This window comes from Mustela lutreola, chromosome 14 (genome assembly GCF_030435805.1).
Source record: "Mustela lutreola isolate mMusLut2 chromosome 14, mMusLut2.pri, whole genome shotgun sequence".
In the NCBI taxonomy this organism is placed as follows: Eukaryota; Metazoa; Chordata; class Mammalia; order Carnivora; family Mustelidae; genus Mustela; species Mustela lutreola.
In genome coordinates, this window is record NC_081303.1 from 16,471,600 (window position 1) to 16,497,594 (window position 25,995).

Below are 25,995 nucleotides of genomic sequence, written 5' to 3' on the forward strand. Positions count from 1 at the left end.
ATGACATTTTTACAGGAGTTGTCCCCCCTTCCCCTCGCGGGCTGGCCTGGTCGCACCGCAGGAGCCCCTGGTGAGTCTCCCTCCTTCCTCAAAGCCTCCAGATCTCTCCCGGTCTAAGCCCCCTGCCCCTCTTCCCTGCTGCTCCAGGGGTGCCGGTCCTGAGGGACCCTGAGACAGGCAGGGGTGCGGTTGTAGCTGGGGAGCGCGACCTGCGGGCCGACAGGCATGGCCCGGGGCCTGGCGGAGCTGCGCTGTGATGTGGGGCGCTCTCATCTACACAGGGATTCTTGCAGGAGCCCAATGAGATCAGGTCCATGAACCTGCCCCTAACTTTCCTTCCCCTCAGCCACAAGAGCACCACATCTAACACCTGGTTACTGCAGTTATCTCCTAATAACAGCAAACCTTTATTGAGCACTTATTGTTTACTGGCCCAGCCTTAGCCCTATTGATTCAATTACTCTTCACAACAATCCTACCAGGTGCTATTGTCATCACCAACTCACCACCCCCACCCCCACCCCCACCCCGCCATTTTAACAGGCGCAGAGAGAGGGGAAGTAATTCGTGGAAGGTTAAAAAGCAGAGCCAGGATTCAAGCCTAGGTGGACTGGCCCTAGAATCCATAGTCTTACCTTGTGTTCTACTCGTCCCCACTTTTTGATGGAAATTTTGTTGTTGTTGTGTGCTTAGCACTTTGCTGGGCACATGGAACTATTTGTAAGTAACTCGGCATCTAATTGGTTGAACATTTTGTCAAGGAGGAAAATTTTTAAAAAAAGATTTTACTTATTTGAGGGGGAGAGAGAGAGAGAGAGAGAGAGATTGCGCACAAGTGGTGAGCGGGGAGGGGAGGGGGCAGAAGGAGAAGCAGACTCCCCTCCAAGGGGGGTGTGGGAAGAAAGGCTTGATTTGGGGACTCCAGGATCATGACCTAAGCCCAAAGCAGATGCCCAATGGACTGAGCCACTTAGGCAGCTGGGAAAGTTTTTTTTTTTTTTTTTTTTTTTTTACATATTTTATTTTATTTTATTTTTTTTTTATTTTTTTTTTTTTTTTATTTTTTATTTTTTATAAACATATATTTTTTATATACATATATTTTTATCCCCAGGTCTGTGAATCACCAGGTTTACACACTTCACAGCACTCACCAAATCACATACCCTCCCCAATGTCCATAATCCCACCCCCTTCTCCCCAACCCCCTCCCCCCGGCAACCCTCAGTTTGTTTTGTGAGATTAAGAGTCACTTATGGGAAAGTTTTTTGATAGAAAAAATGCCATATGCATGAGGACAGGTAGTTGGTTCCCAGACCCATGAGGATCTGCCCCAGTGTGCTCCTGGTAGAACTACCTGGTAGTTCATGGGGCCTTTTGGGAATGGGGTCAAAGAGCAAGGCACCTAGTGGTCTGACTTTCAGGCAAATGTTGGTAGCTGCTGAGGCCATAATGGGAACAGGCAGGCTTTGGGGTTTACTGGGCCTGTCACTGACACGTGTGTCCGTCACTAGAGATATCATGACGTGAAGGTCGCAATAGCCTGTCTACAGGTCTGATATACGAATGACTTAGTACTTGAGCTTTCTTTCTACATAGACTTGGATGGTTCACATTTTTTTCCCAAGTGCTTTGAGGTGAATTCCCTTATGTTAACACTTTTAAATTATAACACGCCAACAAACATGATAGGAATCAAGAAACACAGATGATTCCCGAGAGATCTGGTTTTCCTACTTGTGTTGATGATTTGGAGTGCACAGGAGAAACTGGTGAACTGTTTCAAGGTGAACTTCTTGGAGAGGATGTGATTAAGTATTTTTTCCATGATCACCTCTGTGAAGACACTTGGGTACGCCAGGCGCGGTGCTGAGCAGCCAGAACACAAAGCTGCGAAAGGAACCCTGTTCCTGCCCCTTGAGAATCCTGCCTCCTAATGGGACACACAGGGTGGGCTGGATTTCAGTTCCCACCTGCCGCCTGGACCGGTGACCTCCATGCTGTGTATGCCCCACCCCATTCTATGGGGCAGTCGAAGGCTTTGGGTTATGCCCTTTTCCTCCCGTGGGAGAGGAATCGTGGAGAAGGGAGGGCATCCACACGGGTCTGGCGTGGTGAGCAGCGCCGCGTGGAAGGCTCACTCTGCCTTGTCTCGCTCCCCACAGAAATCCCTCAGTGCGCTGGCTGCAACCAGCACATCCTGGACAAGTTCATCCTGAAGGTCCTTGACCGACACTGGCACAGCTCTTGCCTCAAGTGTGCAGACTGCCAGATGCCACTGGCCGACAGGTGCTTTTCCAGGGCCGGGAGCGTCTACTGCAAGGAAGACTTCTTCAAGTAAGTCCAAACCCCCGGGGCTCTGGTCTGTCTCTGGCTCTCCCCTGGGAGTGAGGTGGGAGGGGCTGGTGGCAGAGGGCGTGAGTGCCATTTCTGCTGAGGAGTGGGGGGCATTAGGGGGACAGACCAAGGATTCCCATAAATCCTGCCTCAGGACACGAGGCCGTCTCATTGCTGCCACTTTCTGAGTAGGTGCTTGGAGGTTCACCCCCGAATCCAGAGGAGTCTCGTGATTGCTAAAGGGCCCCGGAGGCTTGGAAGCTTTGCTTCCGGTCCGGGTCCAGCCAGGCTCTGTCAGTGTCACTGCTTTTGATGAGAACAGGAGGAAGAGGCAGTTTCCTGGGGTGGTAAAGTGCCCAGACCACGATGGGGTTTGAAGCACTTACTAGCTGTGGGCTCTCGGGCAGTTTACTTCTCTCCGCCTCGGGTTGCTTATCTTTAAAATGGGTCTGTGATAATAGTTCTTACCTCATAGGCTTGTTACAGGCTTTGAATGAATCAATATGGGTAAAGTCCTTAGGACAATGTCTGACACCTGAACGTTAGCTTTGAAGACTGACCAACAGAAAAATCCTTTTGGTCACAGCGAGGGGACTTCCTAGAAGTTATTTTCTGTGACATTTAGTCTGGGACATTCCTCCTGGAACCTATTACCCAAGGCACTGACCCTGGGGCCCCAGCTCACTTGGACCTGCTGGCAGCAGCGACACCAAGACCAGGAGGAGGGGGTCGTCCCGCAGTGACACCGAGCCCCGTGGGGGTGGCCCGTGGGCTGCGCTGAGGGGGACGGGACTGCTGGGGAGGCTTATCAAAGCCTGCAAACCTTTGGCACAAATGAGCAAGCCTCAGGGAGAAGGGGTGCATCCTTCCAAGGTGGTGTGTTTTGCACAAAGGGAGGGCAAAGGGGGAGAGATGCCAGTCCTGGAGACAGAACGTGTTTCTCCCTAATCCTCCCAACGTTTAACTTCGGGGAATAAGTGATCTGAATTTCTGAGGATTCTCAAATTTCTTTTGCCCATCAGGAGTTGAAAAGCACATTAAAGATGAAAGTGGTCTCTACATGGCTTGTGTTGAGAAGGCCACAATCTTGGGCACCATCACACTTCGGCCAAAAATATCCCACTCTCTCCCTCTGTGTGTGTGTGTATGTGTGTGTGTGTGAGAGAGAGAGAGAGAGCGAGCAAGAGGATGCAGGTGGGTGGGCCTGGCCCTGGGGTTGGGTCAGCTGCCTTCCAGGGTCTGGGCCCCATCCTCCCCCCATTTGTGTACCTCTGGGAAGCCTCAGTGAGCCCAGGGGCATGACCTTCTTGCCCAGCTGAGAACAAGGTAGGTGCTCAGACCACTGGCTGGGGTGCGGGCGAATCCCATTAGGATCACGTCACAGGACTCTGTTCTCAGAGAAGCTCCTTCGAGCCCCTCCCTGGGGTTCGGACCTTGACTAGCTGGCTCTGGGTTTGGGGAAGGGGGGGGGTAGCAGCTCAAGTGTAGGTTTGGGTTTGAGACAAGTAGTGAGTAAAGGGGACCCTTTAAACCCAGAAGGGGCCCCGGGGTGCAGGCTAGGGAAAGATTAGCACAGCCCGATGAGCCACCAGCCCAAGACTAGAAGTAACAGTGACGGTTACTCACTCAGGCCAGTGCCCTGCCCTCCTGTCTCCGTAGCCGCCCTGTGCCATGGCCCTCGGTTGGATCCTTCTGGAACACTGCTCAGCAGTAGCCTCATGACCAACCTCCTACCTCCTCTAGCCCACATGCCTCCCCACCAGACAGCATCCATGCTCACAGCTGACCCTGGCCCCCAGCTCCTTCAGCAGGGCCCCCTTACCCACAGAATATTCCAGATGCATTGTGCCGTCAGAGCCTTCCTCCCTGTGCCTCAGTTTCCTTCTAGTCCTACCTCACCACTGTCTTGGGTGCTGATCGCCCCCGTCCCCAGGCAGGCCCTGACCCAGGCTCGTTTGTCCTGCAGGGCTTATGTCTGTCCCCTCGAGGTCTCCCCATCCTTCCCTGGCTGTGGTCCCGCTCTTCCGCAGGTGGGCACCTGCCCCTTCTCTCGCCCGGTGACTCAGTGTCAGTAGTCTCGTGTTTGCTCACGCCTCCTGACCTGTTTCGTCTTCCTTGTTGGCTCAAGGAAAGGTTTATTTTTCCATTTTTCTGTCCCCGGCATGGCCTGTGCACCTGGCCTTGCCCACAGACTGTCACTGGGTTTGATGCCATGAAGAGTAGATCCCTTAGTGAACTTACAGCCTGTTTGCTGACCAGTTCCTTCTGTCCCCACTTGCTGCCTGGGAGTTGTGAAGGCCCAGGATGCCTGGGAAATGCACAGGCCTTTGCCTCAGCTATCTATCTATCTATCTATCTATTTAGAGATGTATTTATTTATTTTAGAGGTAGTGTGCAAGTGAGGGGAGGGACAGAGTTTGGGGGAGAGAGTCCAACAGACTCCCCACTGAGCACGGAGACCCATGCCTGGGGTGGGGGTTGGGGGGACACTCAATTCCACAACACAGAGATCAGGACCTGAGCCAAAGTCAAGAGTTGGACCTCCAACCGGCGGAGCCCCAGGCCTGTGATGGAGTCACAATTACTCTCCTCGTCACACAGGACTGCTCTGCTTCATAAAAGGACCCCCCACGCCCAGGGCTGGATGTGTTCATGAAGTAGGAGAGCTGGCCGCAGAGTCAGGGCTGACTCCGGGTTCTTCCTCTGTGAAGAGGGGCTGTGTGGAGACAAATTTAAGGCTGAGGTGATTCTGTCTGCTGTTGATGGAGGGTCACTGAGACCTGCAGACTGGGCCACTCTGAGGCCCTCTCAGGAAAAACACTTGGCTCCACGGGCAGTCAGGCCTCACACAGCTCTTCGGGACTGCGGCTGTTCGGTGGAGCCCATCACAGTCCTTGGGGAGGACACGGAAGGACTCAATCCTCCAGGGTCGGATTGGCTTCACCTTCCTCCCCAGGGTCTAGGGACCGCTGTCCCCTTGGGACTCAGCCTGTAACATGGCCGCAGAGCCAGTGGGCTGCTCCCCGTGACTGACTGTTCATTAAAAGTCACCAGGCACCTGCTGGCAGATGGCGCAGCAGGGGACACGTGAGCAGAGAGGGCACATGGCAGGGCTGGAGGGCAGAGCAGGCGCTGGAGCCTCAGGTCCCTCCCTGGTCCCACACGGGACTGCAGAAGGGAAGGCGGGTGCTGTACACTTGAATTCACCTGCCAGACCTCTGATCGTTCAGCTGTGGGATTCAGAAGAGGCCTGCTCAGAGCCAGGGAGACTCTCTTCTCTGTGTTCCTTGAAGAAAAAAAGAAAAAAGGAAGACAAATTTCTGTCCTTTTCTGATAGGTGCCCCATAGCCTGCTCAGGGGGCTTGGACCTCTCTGACCCCCTCTCGGGTGCTAAGCTTCAGGATCAGTATTTTTCCCATAGCAAGGGGCAGGGCCACTGCTCTGCACCTCTCTAAGGGGTATCCTTTATTCTGTGTGAAGTCTTCTGAGTCAGGACTGTGAAGAGTGCCCGGCTAGAGGTGTGTAAAACCTCAGAGGTGGGGGGAGGTCAGCCTTCCACCGGCTGTCCGCCCAGGAGATGTGGTAATACTGGCGGCTGACAGCAGAGGGCGATGTTGATGTTTGCCCAGACAAAGAAAGAAGGATTGTTGGAAGCTCGTACTCTGTGGTGTCGCATTTTCCTCTTGGAGCTGTTGAATTCTGTCTTGTTCAGTAACTTTGGGTGAATTTTTGCTGTTATTAGCTGGTTTTGCCTTTCGGGTCTTTGGCTTTCTCTAGAGGGAATAAAATTCTGAGACCCAGAGAAGAGGCAGTGAGTTGACTAAGACAGTGGTCCCAAGGCTATTACAATAGAATCACAAGCTGAGGAGCCAGCAGCTCCTTGTGTTGCGTTTGCTAATCAGGTCCTTTCTGGATGGTGTGTCCTGCGCGTCTCAGGTCCCCCATCTCCTTGCCAAGAGACTAGGGCCAGAAGTGGGGACGGCGTTCTGGGAGTAGAGCTTCCGGGTCCCCTCCTCATGTCTGGCGGCTCCTTTCCCCTGGAGCACAGTGAACTGCACAGGTTCTCTGCTCCAGCAACTGGTTCAAGTACTGACTCTGTCAGCATCAGCTGGGTGCCCTCTGGCAAGTGCCTTAACATCTCTGAACCCCAGTGTCCTCTTCAGAAAAAAGCGAGAATGCTCATGGCGCCTATCAGAACATTTCACGTAAGGGAGTTATTTTATGAACAGAATGGTTTGTTGAACCCAGACGGTGCTCAGTTGAATTCCTGACCTGTCTTGAACTAGTTGTTTGTCAGCGAACAAGTGATTAGGGCTTTCTGAACGTCATTGCCTTATCTGTTCCAAGACCCTCATGGTAGCCCGCAGAGTTGTTGCGAAACGGGAAGGAAATAGCGTGTAAACCATGTCCAGCTCGATGCTGGCTGCTCGATCAGTGTCTGGGTTTCTGGCCCTGACGTGTGGCCACTTGACCTACAGCCCTGGAAGGCCGGGCTGTCAGAGCTGTCCCTCGGGGCTAGGTCTGTACTGGCTTCTCCTGGCCTCCCTCCTCCCCCTTCCCAGCCCCCAGCTTGGAGACCTTCCTGTTAAGATGACATTTAACGTCAGAGTGGGGGGAGGGCAGTCTGGCAGAGTTGGGAGGGCACCCTTCAGTGCTCTGGGGCCATAGATGCCATGGGAATTTGCATGAAGGTTTGGGAAACAAACCAGCAGTGATTACAATCTGAAGACAAACACGGCGACAGGGTCACAGAGAGCAGCGTTTAGGTAAAGCACAGCTTTCCAGAACATTGCAGGCTTGCAGCACCAGGCCTGTGAGCTCACTTGCCACAGGGGGGCTGGAGGGGAGAGTCGGAGGCAAGTTCTGAGAGTGACTGCCACTCCAGGGGGTTCCAGCGTCTCTGAGGGTGTCTTCCTGCCCCTGAGACCTTCATCTACACGGCGGGCAGTCATTGCTGGAGACCCAGTGGGAGAGAAGGCTACTTGTCAGTGGGGGGCTGGGTGGGCTGCTCCCCAGCCAGGCTGGGTGGTAGGCATCATTCCTCATGGGCCCCTCCCCCAGCCAGCCAATCTCCAGGCAGTGAGTGAGGCTGTCAGCCAAGGGCAGGTAAGCGGCGTCCTTGGGAGCCCGGAGATGCTGATTTATCCCCACAGTCCAGAACAGCCTGTTTCAGCCCCAGCACGCTCTGTGTTTGGCCAGGACGCAGGGTGGTTTCGCTGGCTCCGGCCTGGTCTTCACTGGTGACCTTGGCCCCATCACCGCTCTGGTGACCGGGGCCTCCATCCATCAGCTGGGCAGATGCCCCCAGGAAATCAGGTAATGTGGGCAGAGGCCCACGCTCAGCTGTCCCATGAGGGGGCCTCCCAGAGGGGCTGAATCCCGCTCCCGTGTGTCCCGGGACATTTGACCCCAGAGCCTCTGTCTCCTGCCTCGAAAGGGGGAGAAGAATAAAAATCTCTGCTTTTCTGGGTTCTGAGGATTGAGTAAGATGAGGTGCTGGGTGTCGTCATTAGTAGGGACTGTTTTTATTAAGGTCGTGATGGTGGATGTATGCGGGGAAGAAAGAGAAGGACCTTCCTGGAGGCAGAGGCGACAAAAGGCTGCAGGCGAGGTGGGGGTCCTGAGGCGGGGGGAGGCTTGGCCTGTGTCCAGTGGCAATGTCAGGTCTGGTGATCAGAACACCTGTGGGTGTGGGGGTGGTTCCAGGAGCCCCTGTGAGTTCTCCCCACCCAGGGTGCCATCCCTCCCTGTGTGGTCCAGAGCTCTGTGGCTGTGCCCGAAGCCTTCACTTTCCAGAGCAGGAGCCCCAGCTCTTGCGGGGGATGGTGGGGCCCAGCCTGTGCTGGTATGACCGCCTCCAGCCAGTCTTTACTCTGTCACCCCAGGAAGGGCCACCTCAGTTCTGGGGTTGGTTGCTGGTCCAGTCAACTTGACATGGTCCTTGTCAAGTCAGCGTTATCTCTGGAAACTACACACCTTTGTGTGGATGCGTGCACACACACACATTCTCTCTCTCTCTCGCTCTCTAGCAAAATGTGCTTAGGGAACCCACAGAGGGAGGGTCCCTTTGACGTGTGACTTTCCATAATTTCTTAATAGTTTATAGTCTAATTCCCTCACTAAGCAAATTAAACCTTTTAAGGTAACGATCAGATGTTCCAGATAGTGTCTTCCATGTGGACATTTGTAAGAGTCAAACACACTGGTGGGACCAGGCCCACCGTCATTTGCGACGGCCTGTAATCAAGGCAGAAGCAATTACTTAGCGGAGCAGCTCCCCCTGGGACCCGAGGCTGTAGATCTGGCTGTGATGAGTCTGTGGATTATCTGCCCGCCCCCGCCCCCCAGCGCCCCTCTTAGCTGTGCTAGCCCCCCCCCACCCCCCGCTGCTGCTGAGCCCAGCCTGGGGCGGAGGCCTCCGGACATCTGTGGGACCTGCAGCCCAGAGACTTGTAGGCCTCGGGGAATCTGTTTGGAACCAGGGGGTTGCAAATCAACCTGTGAGTCAGCTGGCATCTAGGCCGGGGTGCGGGTCCCCAGGCAAAGAGGGACGCATGGAACTTCCTCTTCACCCCAGGAAAGGACACTGGCCAACAGTGGTAGCGCCCGGTCCCTTCATTGCTGGGGTTCAACCGCCCTCTCTGTGTCCTCTTTCAACCCTTCACCGCCCCTCCGTGGCACTGGAAGCTTCTTCCCGGCAGGGCTTCTGAAACGCCCTGCCGGCACTTGCCCGCTGGGGTCCCTTTCTGTGGGTTCTCTGGCCGTGGTCACACGCAAGGGGCCTGTGTGAGTTGGGGTCTGGCTCCAGGGCCCCTGTCCCCAGCAGCCCGGCCTGACCAGCGTTGGGCCCTGGGGTGGGAGCAGGGTGTCAGCGCAGCAGGTCGGTCGGCTGGAGGGGCTGGAACCTCTGTCCCTGAGTGTCCCTACCACTGTCTGTCACAGTGCCTACCGCACCACCACTGGGGTCTTGAGGGATTAGAGAGTCAGAGAGCAAGGGTGGAGGCCCCAGGAGCACCGAGAACATCTGTTGCACGGGGCCTCTCTGAGGGGTCCGTGTCACAGCGACTCGGGGGCCTTCTGGCAGCCTTGCTGACCTGCGGCCTCGGGGCCTGGAATCAGGAGTCAGGGTGGTTTGTCTGCTTTTGAGCAGACATCCCGGGTGGCTCTTGCCCCTGGATGCTTCGGTGTCAGGCGAGCGAAACCTGCATAGAGAGGAATCAGCCTGGAGTTAGTGGGTCAGGCGGCTGCAGGGCAGGGGTGGGCGGGAGGGGGGGTGTGGTTGGGCCAGACGACGACAGATCCCAGCCTGTCCCCATCTGTGGAGAGGGAATGGCCTATCTACCTGCGAGGCCTGTTGTGTGGTTCCTATGACACCGCTCACAGGAAATTGCCTGAGACCACGGGCCAGACGCGTGTTTACCCAGATTAAGGGAGGTGGGCTAGAGCTTGTAGAAGAGGGTCGGGTCTGGATCTGATGTCCGTTGCCTCTTGGGAAGTGAATCTACCCCCAGCGGGGAAGGAGGGAAGCACTGCTGAGAGAAAGGGCGAGTTGGGCTCTAGCCCCTTTTCTACCACTAAACGAGCTGTGTGATCTTGGACAAGTCACTACCCCTCTCTGGGCCTCGGTTTTGTTCTGTGTTAAATGAGGGGGCTGGACTAGGTCACGGATTCTAAATCTTTTCTGGTAGGATGCATCTCAGAATAACAATGAATGTTTGTTAACAAGAAAAGCATTTTTAACCGCAACCCTCCCCGCCCCCCAGTAAAAGGCAGAGCACCTTGGGGCCATTCCAGTGGGTCTGGGAGGTGTCTGTGTAAATGTGTGTTGTGGGGGGCTGTGTCTCCCCTCCCCAAGAATCTGACACTTTCTAGCGTAAGGCCTTCTCCAAATATAGTCCCTGACTTTTTCTGGAGAAGGCTGACCATTCGTGGGCAGAACTATATGTGCCCGTGACATGGCTGGGGTGGTGATAGATGTTGGAAATATTGGTACATACAGTAACAGTAAATATCAGCAACTTACCTGTCAAGTGTGGTGATGGATAAAAGAAATACATGGAGGGAAGTGTCAGCTGGGAAAAAAATATACAGCTTGCCGTAAATCACCTCCAAGCAATTAAAGCATAAAATTAAGTTATGCAGTATTTTGTTTCCTTGGGACAGGGCACTGCACTGTGGCAGCCCCTCCCTCCCCCATCAGAGGCTGGCGGGGGCCGGGGCTAGCCCCTCCCCGACTGCCTCCCTACGGCCATGTAAGAAAGAGCACTGGGTTCCAGTCCCGTCTTTGCCGTTCACGGCTGTGTGGTCTCTGGTACATTATCTCCCTCTCTGAACTAGTTTCCTCCAGATGGAGGACATGTGTTACTGCATGCCTTCGGCACGGGTCCTTGCTGTTTATTCACCAGCTACCCATGGGACATGTGCCCTAGGCAGGTCCTGCTGCGGGTGCTAGACTCAGTGGTGAACCAAACAGATCCAGGGCCTGCTGGCATGGAGCTCGCCTGCTGGTGGTGGAGAGATATGGTACACAAGAACTGTGCGGTGCATCCGTTGGAGATACGATAATAAGTGCTGGATCCAGGGCAGGGCTGGTCAAAGAATGCCCCTGGGGAAGGCGACCCGTGAGGGGCAACCTGCCGAAAAGCAGATGTGAGTCATGCAGGTATCTGGGGAGAGAGCATTTCAAGTCAAGGAAGGAAGCCATCCTGGGTGCATGGAGCCAGGGTGGCTGGGCCAGTGGGCAGGCAGAGCAGTAGGAGAGGAGGTTTTATCATTGTGGAGGGGCTTGGGGACTAGTAAGGGACTTGGGCTTTGACCCTGAGCCAGGGGAGCCACTGGGAGGTGTCGAGGAGGGGAGTGAGGTAGGAGCACTGTGGCTACTGTGTGGGGGAAGGGCAGAAGCCAGGAATGCTGTGAGTTGTGGGCAAGGAGTGATGGTGGTCTGAACGAGGGAGGCATCACTACCGATGGTCAGAAGCGGTCCAATTCTGATTGAATTTGGGGGTGGTACCAGCAAGGTGTGCCGACAGACTGGGTGCAGGGGTCCAAGGTTTTCAGCCTCAGTCACTAGAAGGACGGAATCCCCATTCTCTGAAGGGGGGCAGATTCTGGTGGGGGGGGGATCAGGAGTTTGGTTGTGCAGAGAGGCCAAGGAGGCAGTGGGATAGAGCAGTCTGGAATTAGGTGAGAGGTCTGGGCAAGAGGCTGCCAGAGGGCGGGGGCAGGACCAGGAGAACTGTGTGAGTGCAGTGAGCTCTGTGTTCTAAGGAGAAGCGAGAGAGCCAATGCCAATGAAAGGTCGGGGAAGAAGAGACCTGACCACTGGGTCTGCAATGCTGGGGTCATGGTGACCTTGCCAAGGGCGGTTTGGGTTGATTGGTGGGTGGGCACCCTGATTGGAGTGTATCTCCGTCAGGGTTTTCCAGAGAAACAGAGCCAACAGAGTGTGTGTGTAATACAAAGAGATTTATTATAAAGATTGGCTCCTGTGGTTTTGGAGGCTGAGAAGCCCCAAGATCTGCAGTCAGCAAGCTGCAGGCCCAGGAAAGCTGATAGTGTAAAATCCAGTCCAAAAGCCAGCAGGCTGGAGAGCTAAGAAGAGCTGATGCTTCAGTTCAACTCTAAAGGCAAGAAAAAAACCAATGTGGCAGCTCAAGGAAGTCAGGTGGGAGGACATTCCTTTTACTCTTAGGAGAGTCAGCCTTCCTGGTCTAGTCAAGCCTTCAACTGATTGGATGAGGCCCACCCACAATGGGGAGGGCAACCTGCTTTCCTCAACCTACTGATTCATATGTTCATCTCATCCAAAAACACCTTCACAGACACATTCAGAATAGTGTTTGACCAAATATCTGGGCATCCCATGGCCCAGTCAAATTGACACATAAAATTAACCATCAATGGACAATGGGGAGGGTATGTGCTATGGTGAGTGCTGTGAAGTGTGTAAACCTGGTGATTCACAGACCTGTACCCCTGGGGCTAATAATATATTCTATGTTTATAAAAAAATTATAAAAGGTTTTAACCATTAGAGTGGATTTAAGAAAGGAGTGGGAATGGGGGGCATTAGAGACCCTGCATGTAGACCCTTCTTTGGAGGAGTTTCCCTCTACAAGGAGTAGAAGTGGGTGGTAGCTGGAGGGACATGGGGGGTCCAGACATTTTTTGAAGTGGCAGAAACAAGAACATGCTTGAACACTGCTGGGGAAGATCGAGTCGATACAGAAAATTAACTATGGGGGGGGGGCGAAAGGAACAGTTGCTGCAGGACTGATCATAATTATGGGCCAAGAAGACACGGACTCAGGGCCTGGGTGGACGGTCGGCCTCGAACGGGAGCATGGTTGGCTCCTCAGTAGGAGGTGGCGGGAAGGCAGGACAGAGGGTGGCTGCACGGGACCATGGGGGCACATGGCGGGCCTTGTCTGAGAAATGGGAAGCTGCGGGCTGGGACTGCAGGTGCGGGGCTGGAGGGAGGGGGGTCTGGGAGCACAGCAGAGCGAATGGACTAGGGAGGTGTGGGGGGTTCCTCAGGCCCTTTAGAGTCTCTGATCACAAATGTAAACTGAGTCGGGGAGGCGTTAAGTCAGGCGCTGGGTGGAGACGGCTGAGGGCGGAGAGCAGGCTGGGGAGGTGGGGGCATGTGGAAGGGAAGGGTTCATGAGATGGACCACGGACGGACGGATGGGTGGACGGACCGATCCCTGCTGGGTAAGGAGGAAACCAGGGTGGGAGGCGCATGAGGACCTGTGGGCAGTGAAGGGATTAGCTGGTCTGGCCACAGCTGAGCAGTGGGAGTCAGTGCTGCGGGGAGGGAGCTAGGTAGACCGTGGAAGAGAGTGGCGGAGCAAGAGTAGAGGCCATGACCTTCCGAGGAGGAGGTTAAAGAATGGAGGGGGCAGGGGCAGGAAGGACCGTTGCGTGGACGGTGAAGTCAGCAAGCATGATGGCGGGAAGGACAGGAGCTAAATTCACCAGGGGCTGTGGTGGGGGATGTCGGGCTGGCAATGACCACCATGAGGAGGGATAAGCACAAGGATGTGCGTACAGGGGCACACAGTAGGCGCTTCCATGAGCTGTATTTCGATGCCGAGAATGTGGACCCTGGCATTCTGGGACAGGACTTAAAATCAGGGTGTGCTATGGGATTTGTGTGCATCTGTTTCTAGAAGGCGCGTCTGCAGGACCTGCCTGTTGCCCTCTTCCTGCAGGATCCAGACACCCTCAGGTTTGTCCTGGGCCTGCAGACTGGCCCCACCGGGCCTGTCAGAAGCAGCAGAGGTGGACAGAGAAATGGGCAGATGGGAACTCAGGCTGAGCCTGGGAGCCAAGGGTGAGGCCAAGGACACAGGCCTGGCCCCCTTCCCAGGGTCAGGGGCAGCTCCTGGCTGTCGGCTATGATGTCTGGTGCATTTCCCCAGCCCACCGGCCAGGCCCATCATGCCGACCCCTGGGGCAGAAGCAGGGAAGGAGCTGAGCAGGGTCAGTTGGTGTGTCGGAGGGACATCCCCGGGGGGAGGGTTCCCAAGGCAGCCCCGGCCTGGCAGCCTCATGCCCTGTGGCTGGGAGCAGCTGGGGATGCCCCTCTGCCTGGTTCCCTTCTCGGGGTAGCGGCACCATGGCCGGCTTCCTTGGGGACGTCTCCTGTGACACCTGCCACATGCCAGCTGAGTGGTCAGAAGCCTGAGCTCCGGCCCCCACCCGGATCTGAGCCTCAGCTTCTGGTCTGTGCGGAGGAACCCTAACACCCGCCTCACTGCGGGGCACGCACGTGACCGTGGGGGAGTGAGCAGGAGGCCCGCATGAGTGGGAGGCAGAGTTTCGTGTTTTCCTCGGTGGCGGCCTCACTGCAGCTGGGTTTGGTTTCTGTTTCCTTCTTGAAGCTTCCGGTGGGAGGGGCAGGATCAAGGATCTGGGCTGGTCCCTCCTGGACGGCGGAGACACACATTTCGCCTTCCTTCGCCTTCCTTCGCTCAGCATCGGTGCTTGCCTGCTCTGTGCCGGGCAAGGAGGACAGAATTTCCAGTGATGCTGGTTTGAGGAGGAAAGCGCTGGGGGCCATGAGCAAGTCCTTCCTTACATTTCCTTTGTCACTTGGATCGGCTCCAGCTGCCTTCCCTGGGTGACGGAAGACCCGCTGTCCCTGGAGGCCTGGCCAGGCAGGGCGGACCGGACAGCCCGTCCTTCTGGAGAGCAGGGTGATGCAGGTGCACTGAGAGAGCAGGGCCTGCACACAGTAGGTCCCGGGGGCAGGATGGAGGGGGCACCTTCATCCTGGTAGTACCCCGACCTGGAAAATCCCTCAGAAACCTCTTCCTTGGCTGGCGTCCAGCTCTGCTCCACCCCAGCATCCTTCAACGGTGGTCAGGTTGCTGAGACATTGCCTGTCTGTGCAGCGGCCAAGTCCACCGTTTGACCTTGTTTTGGACCAGGGAATTTGAACTACGACCGACTCATTACGGCCTGTCGTGGAACAAGTCATCTAGGCGTCTAGGCACAGCCGTCTCCTCCGTGACTCGGGCTGCTCGCAGCTCTGGAAGCCCTGGGACAGTGTCTCCATTGGGTGTACACCCCCACAGCGGTGCCTTATTCTGGGGCCACAGGCTCTGACCAGTGGGTCGCAGGGGCGCCCCTTGGGGTGGGGCCGAGCTGGGGGAGCCCTGTGGGTCAAAGGGGTACACACAGCCCCCTCATTGAGGGTCCCGCTGGCTGTGCTCCAGGGGGGAAAGGTAATAAGGAGCAACTCGCACTTACTATTGGTATAAATCCCACAATCAGGAAAATTGCTTCTATTGCTAAAAAACGCTGGTGGGAAAGTCCATTTATTTTTCATTTTTCTTGTGCACTTGCCCCCTTTACACATGAATCACTGTCGGTATGTAGATTAAATTTATACCCCCGTTATCTTTCATGTCTCTGGGGCTCTGGTGTCAGCTGAGTTTCTGGTTACTGAAAGCCATAGTCCGCTTCCTCAGGGGGAGACATGTGGTCTTCTGCCAGGGAATCCTTCCTCTGTTCCAGAGCCTCCCCTCAGCCCTCCTACCCTCCACGAGATCAGGCTTGCTTTTTGGAAAACCTCATTCTTAATTGGAGCTGCTTGTGCTCCGGCACCTGCCGCAAAGGATGTGGACACTGGACTTTTGTGTTTTCTGCGAGAGGGCTTGCGGGGAGCATGCTGAAGGCGCGATTTCGTTTCTAACACTTGCTTTGTGAATTGGCCTAGAGAGGATCCACACACTGCAGGCATTTTGAAGACACACACTAGAGACACATGCCTACACAGGCTTCTTTTCTCTTTGTCCCTCAGACACATGCACGCATCTACTCACAGGGGATAGAACCGGCTGCCTGCCTGCCTTCCTCTTTAACGTGGGTGACCTGGTTACACAGCAGCTGTGGAAGAAGCCTGGTTTCACCTGGATTCTGGAAGGTGTAGAACTTTCTAGAATGGACCGTATGCTTTGTTCTCCACCCTCAGATTTAGCCGTCTCCGAGTACATACTCTATCTATAAAGCGTGGTTCTTCATCAGCGGATCTATTCATTCAACAAGTGTTAGCTCTGATTCTGGGTCCTGTACCCCTTTGAAAATCTGATGAAACCTTTCATGATGCACAATTCTGGATGAGTCGGGGGTAGTTTGCAGAGTCCATGCTGAGCCGTGGGCTGGAGAACCCTGCACTGGAGGCCTGCTCCTGTGCCCCCCACTCCCCTCGCCACACCAAGGTCTGGGGGTCCTTCTGGGCCAGACACCCCAGCTTCTCACACCCCAACACGCTTCTCAGACCTCGTCTCAGGAGAGTAGTCCCCTGGGCCACACTTCGAGACTCGGAGCCCCCCACTTCTCTCTCTGCGACACCGCGTGGCTGGGTGGGGAGCTCCCGAAACAGCAGCTGGCCGCGCCCGCTCCGGGCCCCTGGCGCCCCCCAGCAGGTATCATTACCGCATAAGAGACCCATCATTCTGCATTAATCTGGGATTCATCATGATAGCCATGACCATAATTAATTTATTTGGTATTAATGTGGATGAAATATGTACTGTCCTTTCAGGGGAAATCAGGCTGCCTATAAGCATTAGTTAAAAGGACCATTAAAATCAAACCTTCCCCAGATCCATTAGGCGAAGTCTTTCATCCTGAAGAAGATAAAGTTCTGCTGTGTGAAATGTCATGAATAATTAGGTTGATTGCTGTTTTAAACTCTGCCCCTGCCTCTCCAATCCCTCCCGCCTCCCTCCTGAAGCAGGCAGGGCTCACCTGCCGGGGAGCACCCCCTTTCAGCACCCGCGTCTACACTGGCCCCAGGTTCCCCTCTGGCCTCTATGACCACCTGGATGGCATGGGGAAGGGGCTTTCAGTGATCCCACCAGACCCTACTTTCAGTGGGTCTCCTTCTCCCCACTTCCCATCCTGGGCCCAGGGTGGCCTCCGTGCTGGCCCGGAAAGGTGTAGACCAGGGAGCGGGCTGAAGAAGCGCTATTCAAACTGAGGTCTGCAGACTCCTTGCCCAGAGTGGTGCAGGGGTGTGCAAAGTGCAGATTCCTGGGCTCACCTCAGACCAGCGCATCTCAGGGGCGGTGCATGGGAAGGGGATGGAGGCTGGCATGGAGGCCTGTGGTGTGTGCGGGACGAAGGGGAGGGCAGGAGAGAGGAGCTTTGGGGAGAGCCCCGCTCTTACGGCCATAGCCAGGTTTCTCCAGGACTGCCGTGTGCACACCGGCATGTGGGGGTCTCCTGGCTCCCCTTGTGGGAGCACGTGAAGAGGTAGGTGTTCGCTGGATGCCTTCTGCACACCAGCCCCGAACACATGCAGTTGCCCGGTGGGGCTGGTCGTCGAGGCCTCACCGGAAGCTGCAGACCAGGGTGCAGAGGCTGACCCAGCCTGCTCAGAGGGAACTGGGCGTATGGATCAGGCAGGTGGGAGCCCAGGTATGTTGGCCTTAGAAGAGGCACTGGAAACTCGCTCTGATGCAGCCTCTTCATGCGGTGGTGAGAGAACCTGGGCCGCAAAGCCATAAGGCTAGCCGGGGACTGAGGGGACAGTAAGCACAGGGGCTGGGGGACGCAGGCCTCGATGCGCATGGACAGCACAGAGTGGTGGGTGGGAGAGGGGCTGATGTGATGGGAAGTCGGGGGCCGTCCCCCCCCCCCCCCCCCACTGAGCGCTAATCCCTTCATGCCACCCGGACAGGCGCTTTGGCACGAAATGCACGGCCTGCCAGCAGGGCATCCCCCCGACCCAGGTGGTGCGCAAGGCCCAGGACTTCGTGTACCACCTGCACTGCTTCGCCTGCATCATCTGTAACCGGCAGCTGGCCACCGGGGACGAGTTCTACCTCATGGAGGACGGGCGGCTGGTGTGCAAGGAGGACTACGAGACGGCCAAGCAGAACGGTAAGCCGGGCCTGCTGCTGACCTCGGGCCAGGCCGAGCCCTCGGCCGCGTCCTGCCGGCTCCGAGCTGCCCTTCCCCCGGAGCCCTGCGCACACCCTGCCACTCTGGGAAGCTTCCACGGACCCCTGTGGGACGGTTCCCATCACCCCCCATCCCTTAGCCCTGGCTGGCCTTACCACAGCCTCAGTGGGGTGACGGGGCCCGAGAGCGGGCCTGGCCCCCACATCAGTCGGCTGCTGAAGAACGGTCAGAACCTTGTGCTCTTCGTGGCGGTGGCTCCCGGCCTGGCAGGGGGCCTGGGACAGGGCGCTGTCTACCGTGGACACTGGGTTTTCAGCAGTCTTGTGTACTGGGGTGCACGCGAACCTTGGCGCTCCCTTACCTCAAAGGCTTCTGTCAGCGAGAGCCGGAGCGAGGCCTATGTCAGCTCATACTTCTGTTTCCCCCCTCCGACTGCAGGCTTGTCGAGGGCAGGGTCTCCCCTTTCCTTGAGAGATGAGGACCCCTCGTGTCTCCTGAAGTCCCTGAGGCAGGAGCCAGTCTTCACTCCGAGAGACTCCAGTCAGCCACAGAACTTTCCACCCACCCTGCCCTCCCCTAAGCCCCCTCAGCCTATTGAATGGGTTCTGCCATGTGGAGACCTCCACAAGGCCGACCCTGATGTCAGGGCCCCAGGGTGAGCTGCTCTGGTCTTCCAGGGCCATGCTCCCGAGCAGCCCAGGGCTTTTCCAGGACCCAGACAGGGCTGCAGCCCCGCAGGGAGGCCAAGCTCCCTCCGCTGGAGCCCCCGCTCCGGCTGCTCTCTCACAGCTGCGCCCCAACGTGCTGCGCCCTTCACCCTGGCTCCAGACTTGGCATTTGGCCAAACCCTTCCTGGGAATCTCAGACGCACAAACTCGCAAACATCAAGGTCATTTGCCTTGGACTAGAGTTTTTATCAACTCAGGGTGTTACTGCAAAAAGCAGCTCTCAACGGGGCTGGGCTTGATGGGGGAAAAAAAGCAAAAACACTTTCATGCATCTCCTTCTAGATCTTTCCTGGGCCCCCATGCCCATGCGTTACAGAGATCTGATCCATACGTGGAGAAATGAATTTGAGGGTTTTGTGGTGGCGAGGAGGCAGAGGTATACCGTCCGTTTTGGTGAGGCAGCTGGAGCCCAGCTTAGCTCTGGTGGGAGGGGAGCGGGACACACTGCAGGGGTGCCTGGGTCAGAGGCTCCCACCCTCCTCTCCCAAAACCCGCACAGTGCTGGCCTTTCGGAATGGACAGGCCTTCAAGTCCCTGTCCTCCTCTTCCCGGGGGCCACGGCAAGCCCATCCCCAGGCTCTTTGCCTTAACGTATTCATCTGCTCTGGTTCCTTAAAGCTCCCCCGATGCTGCTGCTTTGGAGTCAATTATGATGTCAGAGAAGATTAGGGCATCTTGTCGGGGATAAGCCATCAAAGCAGATGGGCTCAGAGATCCCAAGCTGCCTTTGGAACTCGGATGCCCTTCCCCAGAGATACTAAGAATGTGTGACCTCCCTCTGGGCGGCGGCTGCTCTCATCCTCCGAGGCCTTGTTTAGACCCTGAGCACTCACGGTCTGGCACCCACCTCTGCTGGGGACGGTTCAAGAGGTGGGGGGAGACCAGCTGGGAGGCAGGAGTGACGGCAGAGCCAACACTTCCACCGGGGATTCTTTGTGTCGCACCAGACCTCAGGAGGACACGGGACTTGGCATCACAGGCTGATGGATATCTCTGTTCAGTCACTAACTTGGGGGCCCCCTGGCCAGCTGTGTAACTGGTTGAGCTTTGATTTCTCAGCTCCATATGGGGGGTGGGGAGTAGCACCTGCCACACAGAGCCCTTCCCTGAGGTTTGCATAGGAGGCGCCTGCGGAGAGGGAGGCTGAATGAGAGTGAGAGGCACAAGGAAGAGGAATGTCAACAGTGGGAGAAATCTGCTTTAGGATTTCAGGTAGCCGAAGGTCATACAGTTTAACCGACGCCTTCCTCCTGCCTCTGGCTGCCAATGGGGCAGAGGCCAGTCCATCCTGTGAAATCCGGGCAACCTGAGTGCAGCGGGGACCTTTGTCTGCTTTGGGACATTTGGTTCTTTGTATGTTTTAACTCCTCCTTGCTGATCTAAACCCTCTTTCAGGCTTACAGTTTCCTCCCCTTGGGCTACACAAAGGGCCTAATATCAGCTATTTGTACCTTAGTGTGAATGATTTCGTTCATTTGTTACATCCCCCTGGATATTTGCATTTTCAATATAATGAGGTTGCATTTTATGCCAGGGACAAGTGCTAGGAGACCCTGCATAATTCAAAACCAACATATTTTAAGACTAATTTTCCCATAGGAATTAATGTAAAAAGTAGGCGGTGGGGGGGATGTATTCTGGAAGCACATAAATCCATAGCCGGTGAAGTGTATCTTTGCCTTAATGCTACTTTTTATTTTCTCAGCACTATCTCTAATACCTTGCAGAATGCTCTCTCCTAAATTAACAGCCGAGGATATCATGGTCTCGCTTGGCCTTCTTCATAGCGTTTTATCACATTTAACTTCCGTACCAAAGTTATTGATTTTTGGGTACATTTTTCAGCACGAGCCCTGCCACCACTACTTAATGAATACTTGGATGACATTGTTATAGGATATAAAAAAGATTTTAAATTATAATAACAGTGAATGTTAAAATAACAGCATAATAGTCCCCATAATCGCAAGAACAAAGTCCTGTGCACAGAGACAGCAGTTCTGAGCCCCTGGGCCACCAAACCAGGATGGCGGGTAGATCCCAATGGCCGCGGTGAAAACAGTTTCTAAAATCACTAGGCCGGCCTATTTAAAAATTAGACAGTTCTTGAGGAATCACATTGTTTTGCTGGTTTCATTATTTCACATTTTAGATCCGAAGACCGTAGAGATGTATTCAAAGTGCCCTATTACATGTTGGCATCAAATGCTGTCCACTGTCATCTGTATAAATAGGGGCAGAAGATTTGGATTCCTTTCGATAGAATTTAAAGTAGAGAACTTTGGAGGTTTTCCTCAGTCTCTGCCGTGGTAGATCTGGAAGCCTTGTTCTTGGGCCGCAGGGCTCCCGAGAGGGAGCGGGTGGAGGGGACGGACTGTGATGGCTCTGCTGGAGCAGAAAACAGCCCAAGGGGAGACAACTGGGGACTTCGTCCTCCCTCGGCTGTGGACCTGACTGCCGTTTGGACTCGGGCCATGTGCCGCGCACTCAGGGCAGGCGCTGGTGCCCTGGGCTTCAGAGCAGGGAGGGGACTCGCCCACGTCACTCCGTCATTCAGCAAGAAGGCTGAACTCAGGTCTCCCGGCTGCAAGAAACACCTTCTGGAATTGTCGTGAGGGTTGTTTGCACATGAAGCTCTCAGATCACGCCAGGCACATAGTAGGTGCTTAGCAAATGTTGGCTGTTATTGGTCCTAAGAGAGGGTTTTCTTAAATGGAAAGGAAGGTAGGAATATAGCAGTGACATTTTAAAGGACCCAGAGAGGGAACCCAGAAGACCCAGAGAGCCAGGGACGCAGTGGCGGCCTATGGACTCGGGGTGCCCCGCAGAGAACGGTGGAGGTCTAGCACTGGGAGGGGAGATGAGCCGTCTGCCCCGACTGTGTGCTCCCGGGTGCGTCCAGGTCTTTGCCTCTGACCGCCGGGAACTCCAGGCTCATCTGCTCAGAATCCATGGAAGACTGGGATCCGGCCGTGTGTTGTCCTGAACCCTCCTCAGACCAGTGGTTTTCAAAAAATACTGACTCTGGCCCGAGTAAGCAGCTCGTTTTCCGCTCGCGTCAGGGAGCTCGAAGCAGGTCCTGTGGAGCCGCCTCATCCCTCGTCTTTCCCTCCCCGTGTCTGATCCACGCAACTGACCGCGCGTCCCACAGCGGGGTCTGACCCATGATGGGGGAATGCTGCTTAGATGACTAGTGAATGCGCTGGTCACCCCTTCTGAGCTCAGAGTGGCCCCCGCAAAGGGATCTGGGAAGTGGGGGGCTCCTGAGGGCGGGAGGGGCAGAGGTGTCTCTGCCTTCCGTACCCCTTCCGTCTGGTGGGAGCCCCTGTGTGGCTGGGCTGGCAGGGCACGGAGCGGGGCGGGGACCGGAGCGAGGGACTGTTGTCCTCACTTTTCCGTGACATGGGAAGGCCCGTGGTGAGGAGTGGGCTCCGTTGGGGGTCGTTTCCTATTCTTCCCCATGGCTCTGCCCACGGTGGGCGAGACTGCAGGAGGAGGGGGGAAGGGGATGAGCCCCAGATGCTTGGGGCAGGCAGAACCCGGTAAGGAGTGGTCTTCCCTGCAGACGACTCCGAGGCCGGAGCCAAGCGGCCCAGAACCACCATCACCGCAAAGCAGCTGGAGACGTTAAAGAGCGCCTACAAGAACTCCCCCAAGCCCGCCCGGCACGTGAGGGAGCAGCTGTCCTCCGAGACCGGCCTGGACATGAGGGTCGTTCAGGTGAGACATCGGGCCTCTGGTCGCCTCCACCGTCTGGGGGTCCCAGGCCTGAGCCCTCTCGCTGGGCCGGGGTGTGATCTGTGCCATCCACGCTGTGCAGGAGGGAGGCTCAGGGAGTGCCCTGGGAGCTGGGACCCGGGGACGGTTGTGGAAGCGGAGCCGGAGGCAGAGGGAGTAGCGGGCACATCACACTCCAGGCCCTGAGCTCGACCGACGCTTCAGTGCGTCTCCAGCGACCTGTCCTGGGGACCCTGGGGGCCTTGGGTTTGCGGTGGACACCCCCCGAGTGGGTCCCTTCTGCTCGTGTGGCAGGTTTGGTTTCAGAACCGAAGGGCCAAGGAGAAGCGCCTGAAGAAGGACGCGGGGCGGCACCGCTGGGGACAGTTCTACAAGAGTGTGAAGCGGAGCCGGGCCGGCGGCAAGCAGGAGAAGGAGAGCTCTGCCGAGGACTGTGGGGTCAGTGACAGTGAGCTGAGCTTCCGAGGTGAGCAGGGCAGCAGGCGCGAGGCCGAGGCCTTAGGAAAGGCCCCCGGGAATCAGTAGTTCTGGACAAGCAGGAGGGATCTTTTTTGAGGCCTGGACAACTGCCTCCTGAAGCCAGGCTCTTCCCGGCGACTTGCAGTGAAGGGGGCGGGCGGGTGTCAGTGACCCTTTCAGACGGGACAAGGAGTAGGACACAAGAGAGCTCTGCTGCTGAAATGTGGAAGCTGAGTTCCCCAGGATCATGGGCCCCAAGACCTCCCCTCCTTTCCTGCGGACTGGGGCTCTCTGGCTGGCCCGTGCAGCTGGGAACAGACAGCTGTATCTCGGCCCCAGTCTTTGGCCCCTCTCCTGCATTCCCTTCCCTTTCGGGGGGACCCTGGCCTTCGTCCCATGATCCCCTGGAGCAGCCCCCGTCCTCGTCTCCCGGTGGCGGGGAGGACGTGCTCAGGAGGCCCTTTGCCCTGGGAAAGCACCACAGTGAGCCCATGTGGGATGGCGACAGGTGTCACTTCTGAAATCCCTCCCCCACCGCTCACTCCGTCCTGGCCCCCGCACAGAAGCTTTGCCGCATGCGCTACGTTTAAGTTCGTGTGTCAGCAAAATGGCAAATCGCTGCATGTCTGGGATCCCAAGGTTGTTTGCAAACAGCCATAACTATTCTCATTTACTGAGTCCTCAGCGGTGGAAGGTCCTCTGTTGTGGGTGGATAGAAAGAGCAGGCAGTGGGTGGGTGGGGTGGGGGTGGCTCAGAAATCTGGTTGCCAGTTGTGGCTCTCTCAGATCGATTCGCTTTTCTTGAGCCTCAGTTTCCACATCTGTAAGTGGGGAGCAGCTACCTCCTTGCCCATCTCAGTGCTGTTGTAGGGTTTGATGAACACAGCCGACTGTGGATGTGTTTGGGTGAAGTTCAGCATAGTGGTACACTTGGAAGTCATGACTGTCCCCACAGGGAGCCTGTGGCACCCACAGAGGGTCGTATGGGATGACAGGTATAGGCGAAAGGCCAGATAATGGCCATTTTCCAGTGGAGCCGAGCCTTCACCATTCTGCCCCCCTTTAAAGAGCATGAGCTCTTTCCCCCTTTCCATTTTCTGGGTGGAGTTGGCGGGTAGGGGGTCAGGGGTGGGCAGACCTGGGGCAGGTTGTAGAAGGAATGGGTGTTGACGTCTCGTCTGGGGAGGCTTGATAGGAGCTGAAGCATGGGCCCAGGGTGGGAATAGAGAAGGAAGTTCGTGGGGCAGAGGATAGAACCAGCTGGGGGCCAGAGCATGGTGCCCTGAAAGGACTGTTGCTTACTCGGGAGGTCTGCCCTCTGGGGTCCTGGGAAGGGTTCAAGAGCCTGTGCTCCCCTTCCCATTGTGTTGGTGGAATTAGGAAAGCCATTTAGTCTGATCCGAGCTGCCAGAATCAACGTCTGGAACATGCGGGATCGTTGCGTCTTGCTTTGTGGCTCTTTTCTGCTGGGCGCAGATGGGACCCCAGGTCGACATGTCATGGACCTCTCCGGGTAACTACAGAACTCTTCTTTCTTAAGACTAAAACCGCTCGCCTCTGTTGGAGAGATGCATTCTTCTGGGTAGCACAGGTTCTGTTAGAAGCCCTTAATGAAATTCTTCAAGAAACAAGAATGCCCATTTGCCTTAATCAAGTCAATACTTTGTCCCCAGTGAAGAGCGTATTCGAGAGAGAGAGAGAGAGAGAGAGAGAGAAACCGAGTCCTTCGATACTGAACCGCTTTTCTGGGTAGACCAGAAGGATTTTGTGTCCATGCCCAAGAGTGGCCCTCAGCTACCCGCCCCCATGGGCCTTCTTTCCCAACCAAAGAAACCAAGAAGTTTTCCCAGCCTGAAAGCTCTTAGATGAAATCCTGTCAGCACGTAGTTTTCCATTTGTAGAAGGAAGGGGTGTTGACGGATGACCCCACAAAGTTCAGGCATTCATATGCTTTAGTGTAGCTTAGTCCATGAGCCACATGGGACCAGCGAACGCACCAGACACTTGTTCAGACCCCTGGGACCTGCCGGCAGTCTCTGCAGGTGTTTCTTCCGTGGGTCCGTCTTGGGCTGCCAAGTGGACGGTGGTGGCGTCTGACGCGAGCCTGGCAGTGAGGCAGAGGCCTCCCTTGGGCGCCTTCCTTGGTCACGTGTATTCCTAGGTTGTGAAGAACAGGGACCACCGGAGTCCTGGCGGCTGACAATAAATCTCCGTTCTTTTGTCCACAGAGGATCAAATTCTCTCAGAACTTGGCCACACCAATAGGATTTATGGCAACGTGGGGGACGTTACAGGCGGACAGTTAATGAATGGGAGCTTCTCCATGGACGGGACAGTACAATCCTATCAGGACTTGAGGGACGGGAGCCCCTATGGAGTCCCCCAGTCTCCCTCCTCCATATCGTCCCTGCCGTCCCACGCTCCTTTGCTCAATGGGCTGGATTACACGGTGGACAGTAATTTGGGCATCATTGCGCATGCGGGGCAGGGAGTGAGCCAGACGCTGAGAGCCATGGCTGGGGGACCCACCTCTGACATCTCCACAGGAAGCAGTGTAGGCTATCCCGACTTCCCCACGAGCCCAGCCTCTTGGCTCGATGAAATGGATCATCCTCCTTTTTAAACATCTCTCCTCCCCACCCTACCCGTCCTGGCCTGAGAGAATATCTTCAAGGATCAAAAGAGACTTGCTTTTTCAGGATCAAAAGCGCGCCACTGTGAATTTCCATTATTTTCAATGGAAGTCCTCCGCTGATCCCTGGGCGGGCGAGAGGCCAGACCACACGAGGGCCCTGTTATCCTGGGGGGGGTGGTCGTGGGAAGGCAGCCTCCTCTCAGAACACGGCACAGGGGCGCAGAGCCTAGAGCGCTAGGGTGCTGCTTGGTGGCTTCCTACCCCCGCCCTGCTTACAGGCTTTGGCTGCTCGGTGCTTGGTAGCACGAGGTGACCGTCAGGCCACCTTGGCCTTTGGGAATTCTGCTCCGACTGGTGTCTTATGAGATGCTTCCCGAACCACTGCTCTCACCAGAACTGAGATCCCTGAGGTAGAGGCATCATGGCCCTTGAGTATAATAAAAGTGATTTCTGGACCACCTTATTGAACTCTAATTTTGAAAATAAAAAGTCACTTATTAAAGGTCAGTGAAAACTCTGATGGCCACCATTTGATATTGAAAACGTCCCCTTCTTCTTCTTCTTCTTTTTTTTCTATGAAAAATATGATTTCTTTCCTGCCCAGAAGTACAAGCCAGACAATATTTGTCCATTTTGGTCTTTAAGAAATCCCCTCCTTATCACTGAACCCCGATGGCAAGA

At 55.8% G+C, this 25,995-nt stretch overlaps 1 protein-coding gene across 1 annotated transcript; it reads left to right on the forward strand.

Annotated features, from left to right (window-relative positions):
- On the forward strand, nt 1–25,995 carry LHX4 (LIM homeobox 4). Its single transcript, XM_059146917.1, has 6 exons — nt 1–70; nt 2,166–2,337; nt 17,531–17,733; nt 22,048–22,202; nt 22,515–22,686; nt 24,908–25,995. Exons 1-6 carry the CDS (start codon nt 1–3, stop codon nt 25,300–25,302), a joined length of 1,167 nt encoding a protein of 388 aa, XP_059002900.1. The 3' UTR covers nt 25,303–25,995.

Bases quoted from the DNA above. Each gene is read 5' to 3' on its own strand.
- LHX4 (XM_059146917.1), top strand. From the start codon at position 1: ATGACATTTTTACAGGAGTTGTCCCCCCTTCCCCTCGCGGGCTGGCCT. The intron at 17,734-22,047 runs GTAAGCCGGGCC...TCTTCCCTGCAG, and splicing joins CGAGACGGCCAAGCAGAACG to ACGACTCCGAGGCCGGAGCC. The intron at 22,203-22,514 runs GTGAGACATCGG...CTCGTGTGGCAG, and splicing joins TGGACATGAGGGTCGTTCAG to GTTTGGTTTCAGAACCGAAG.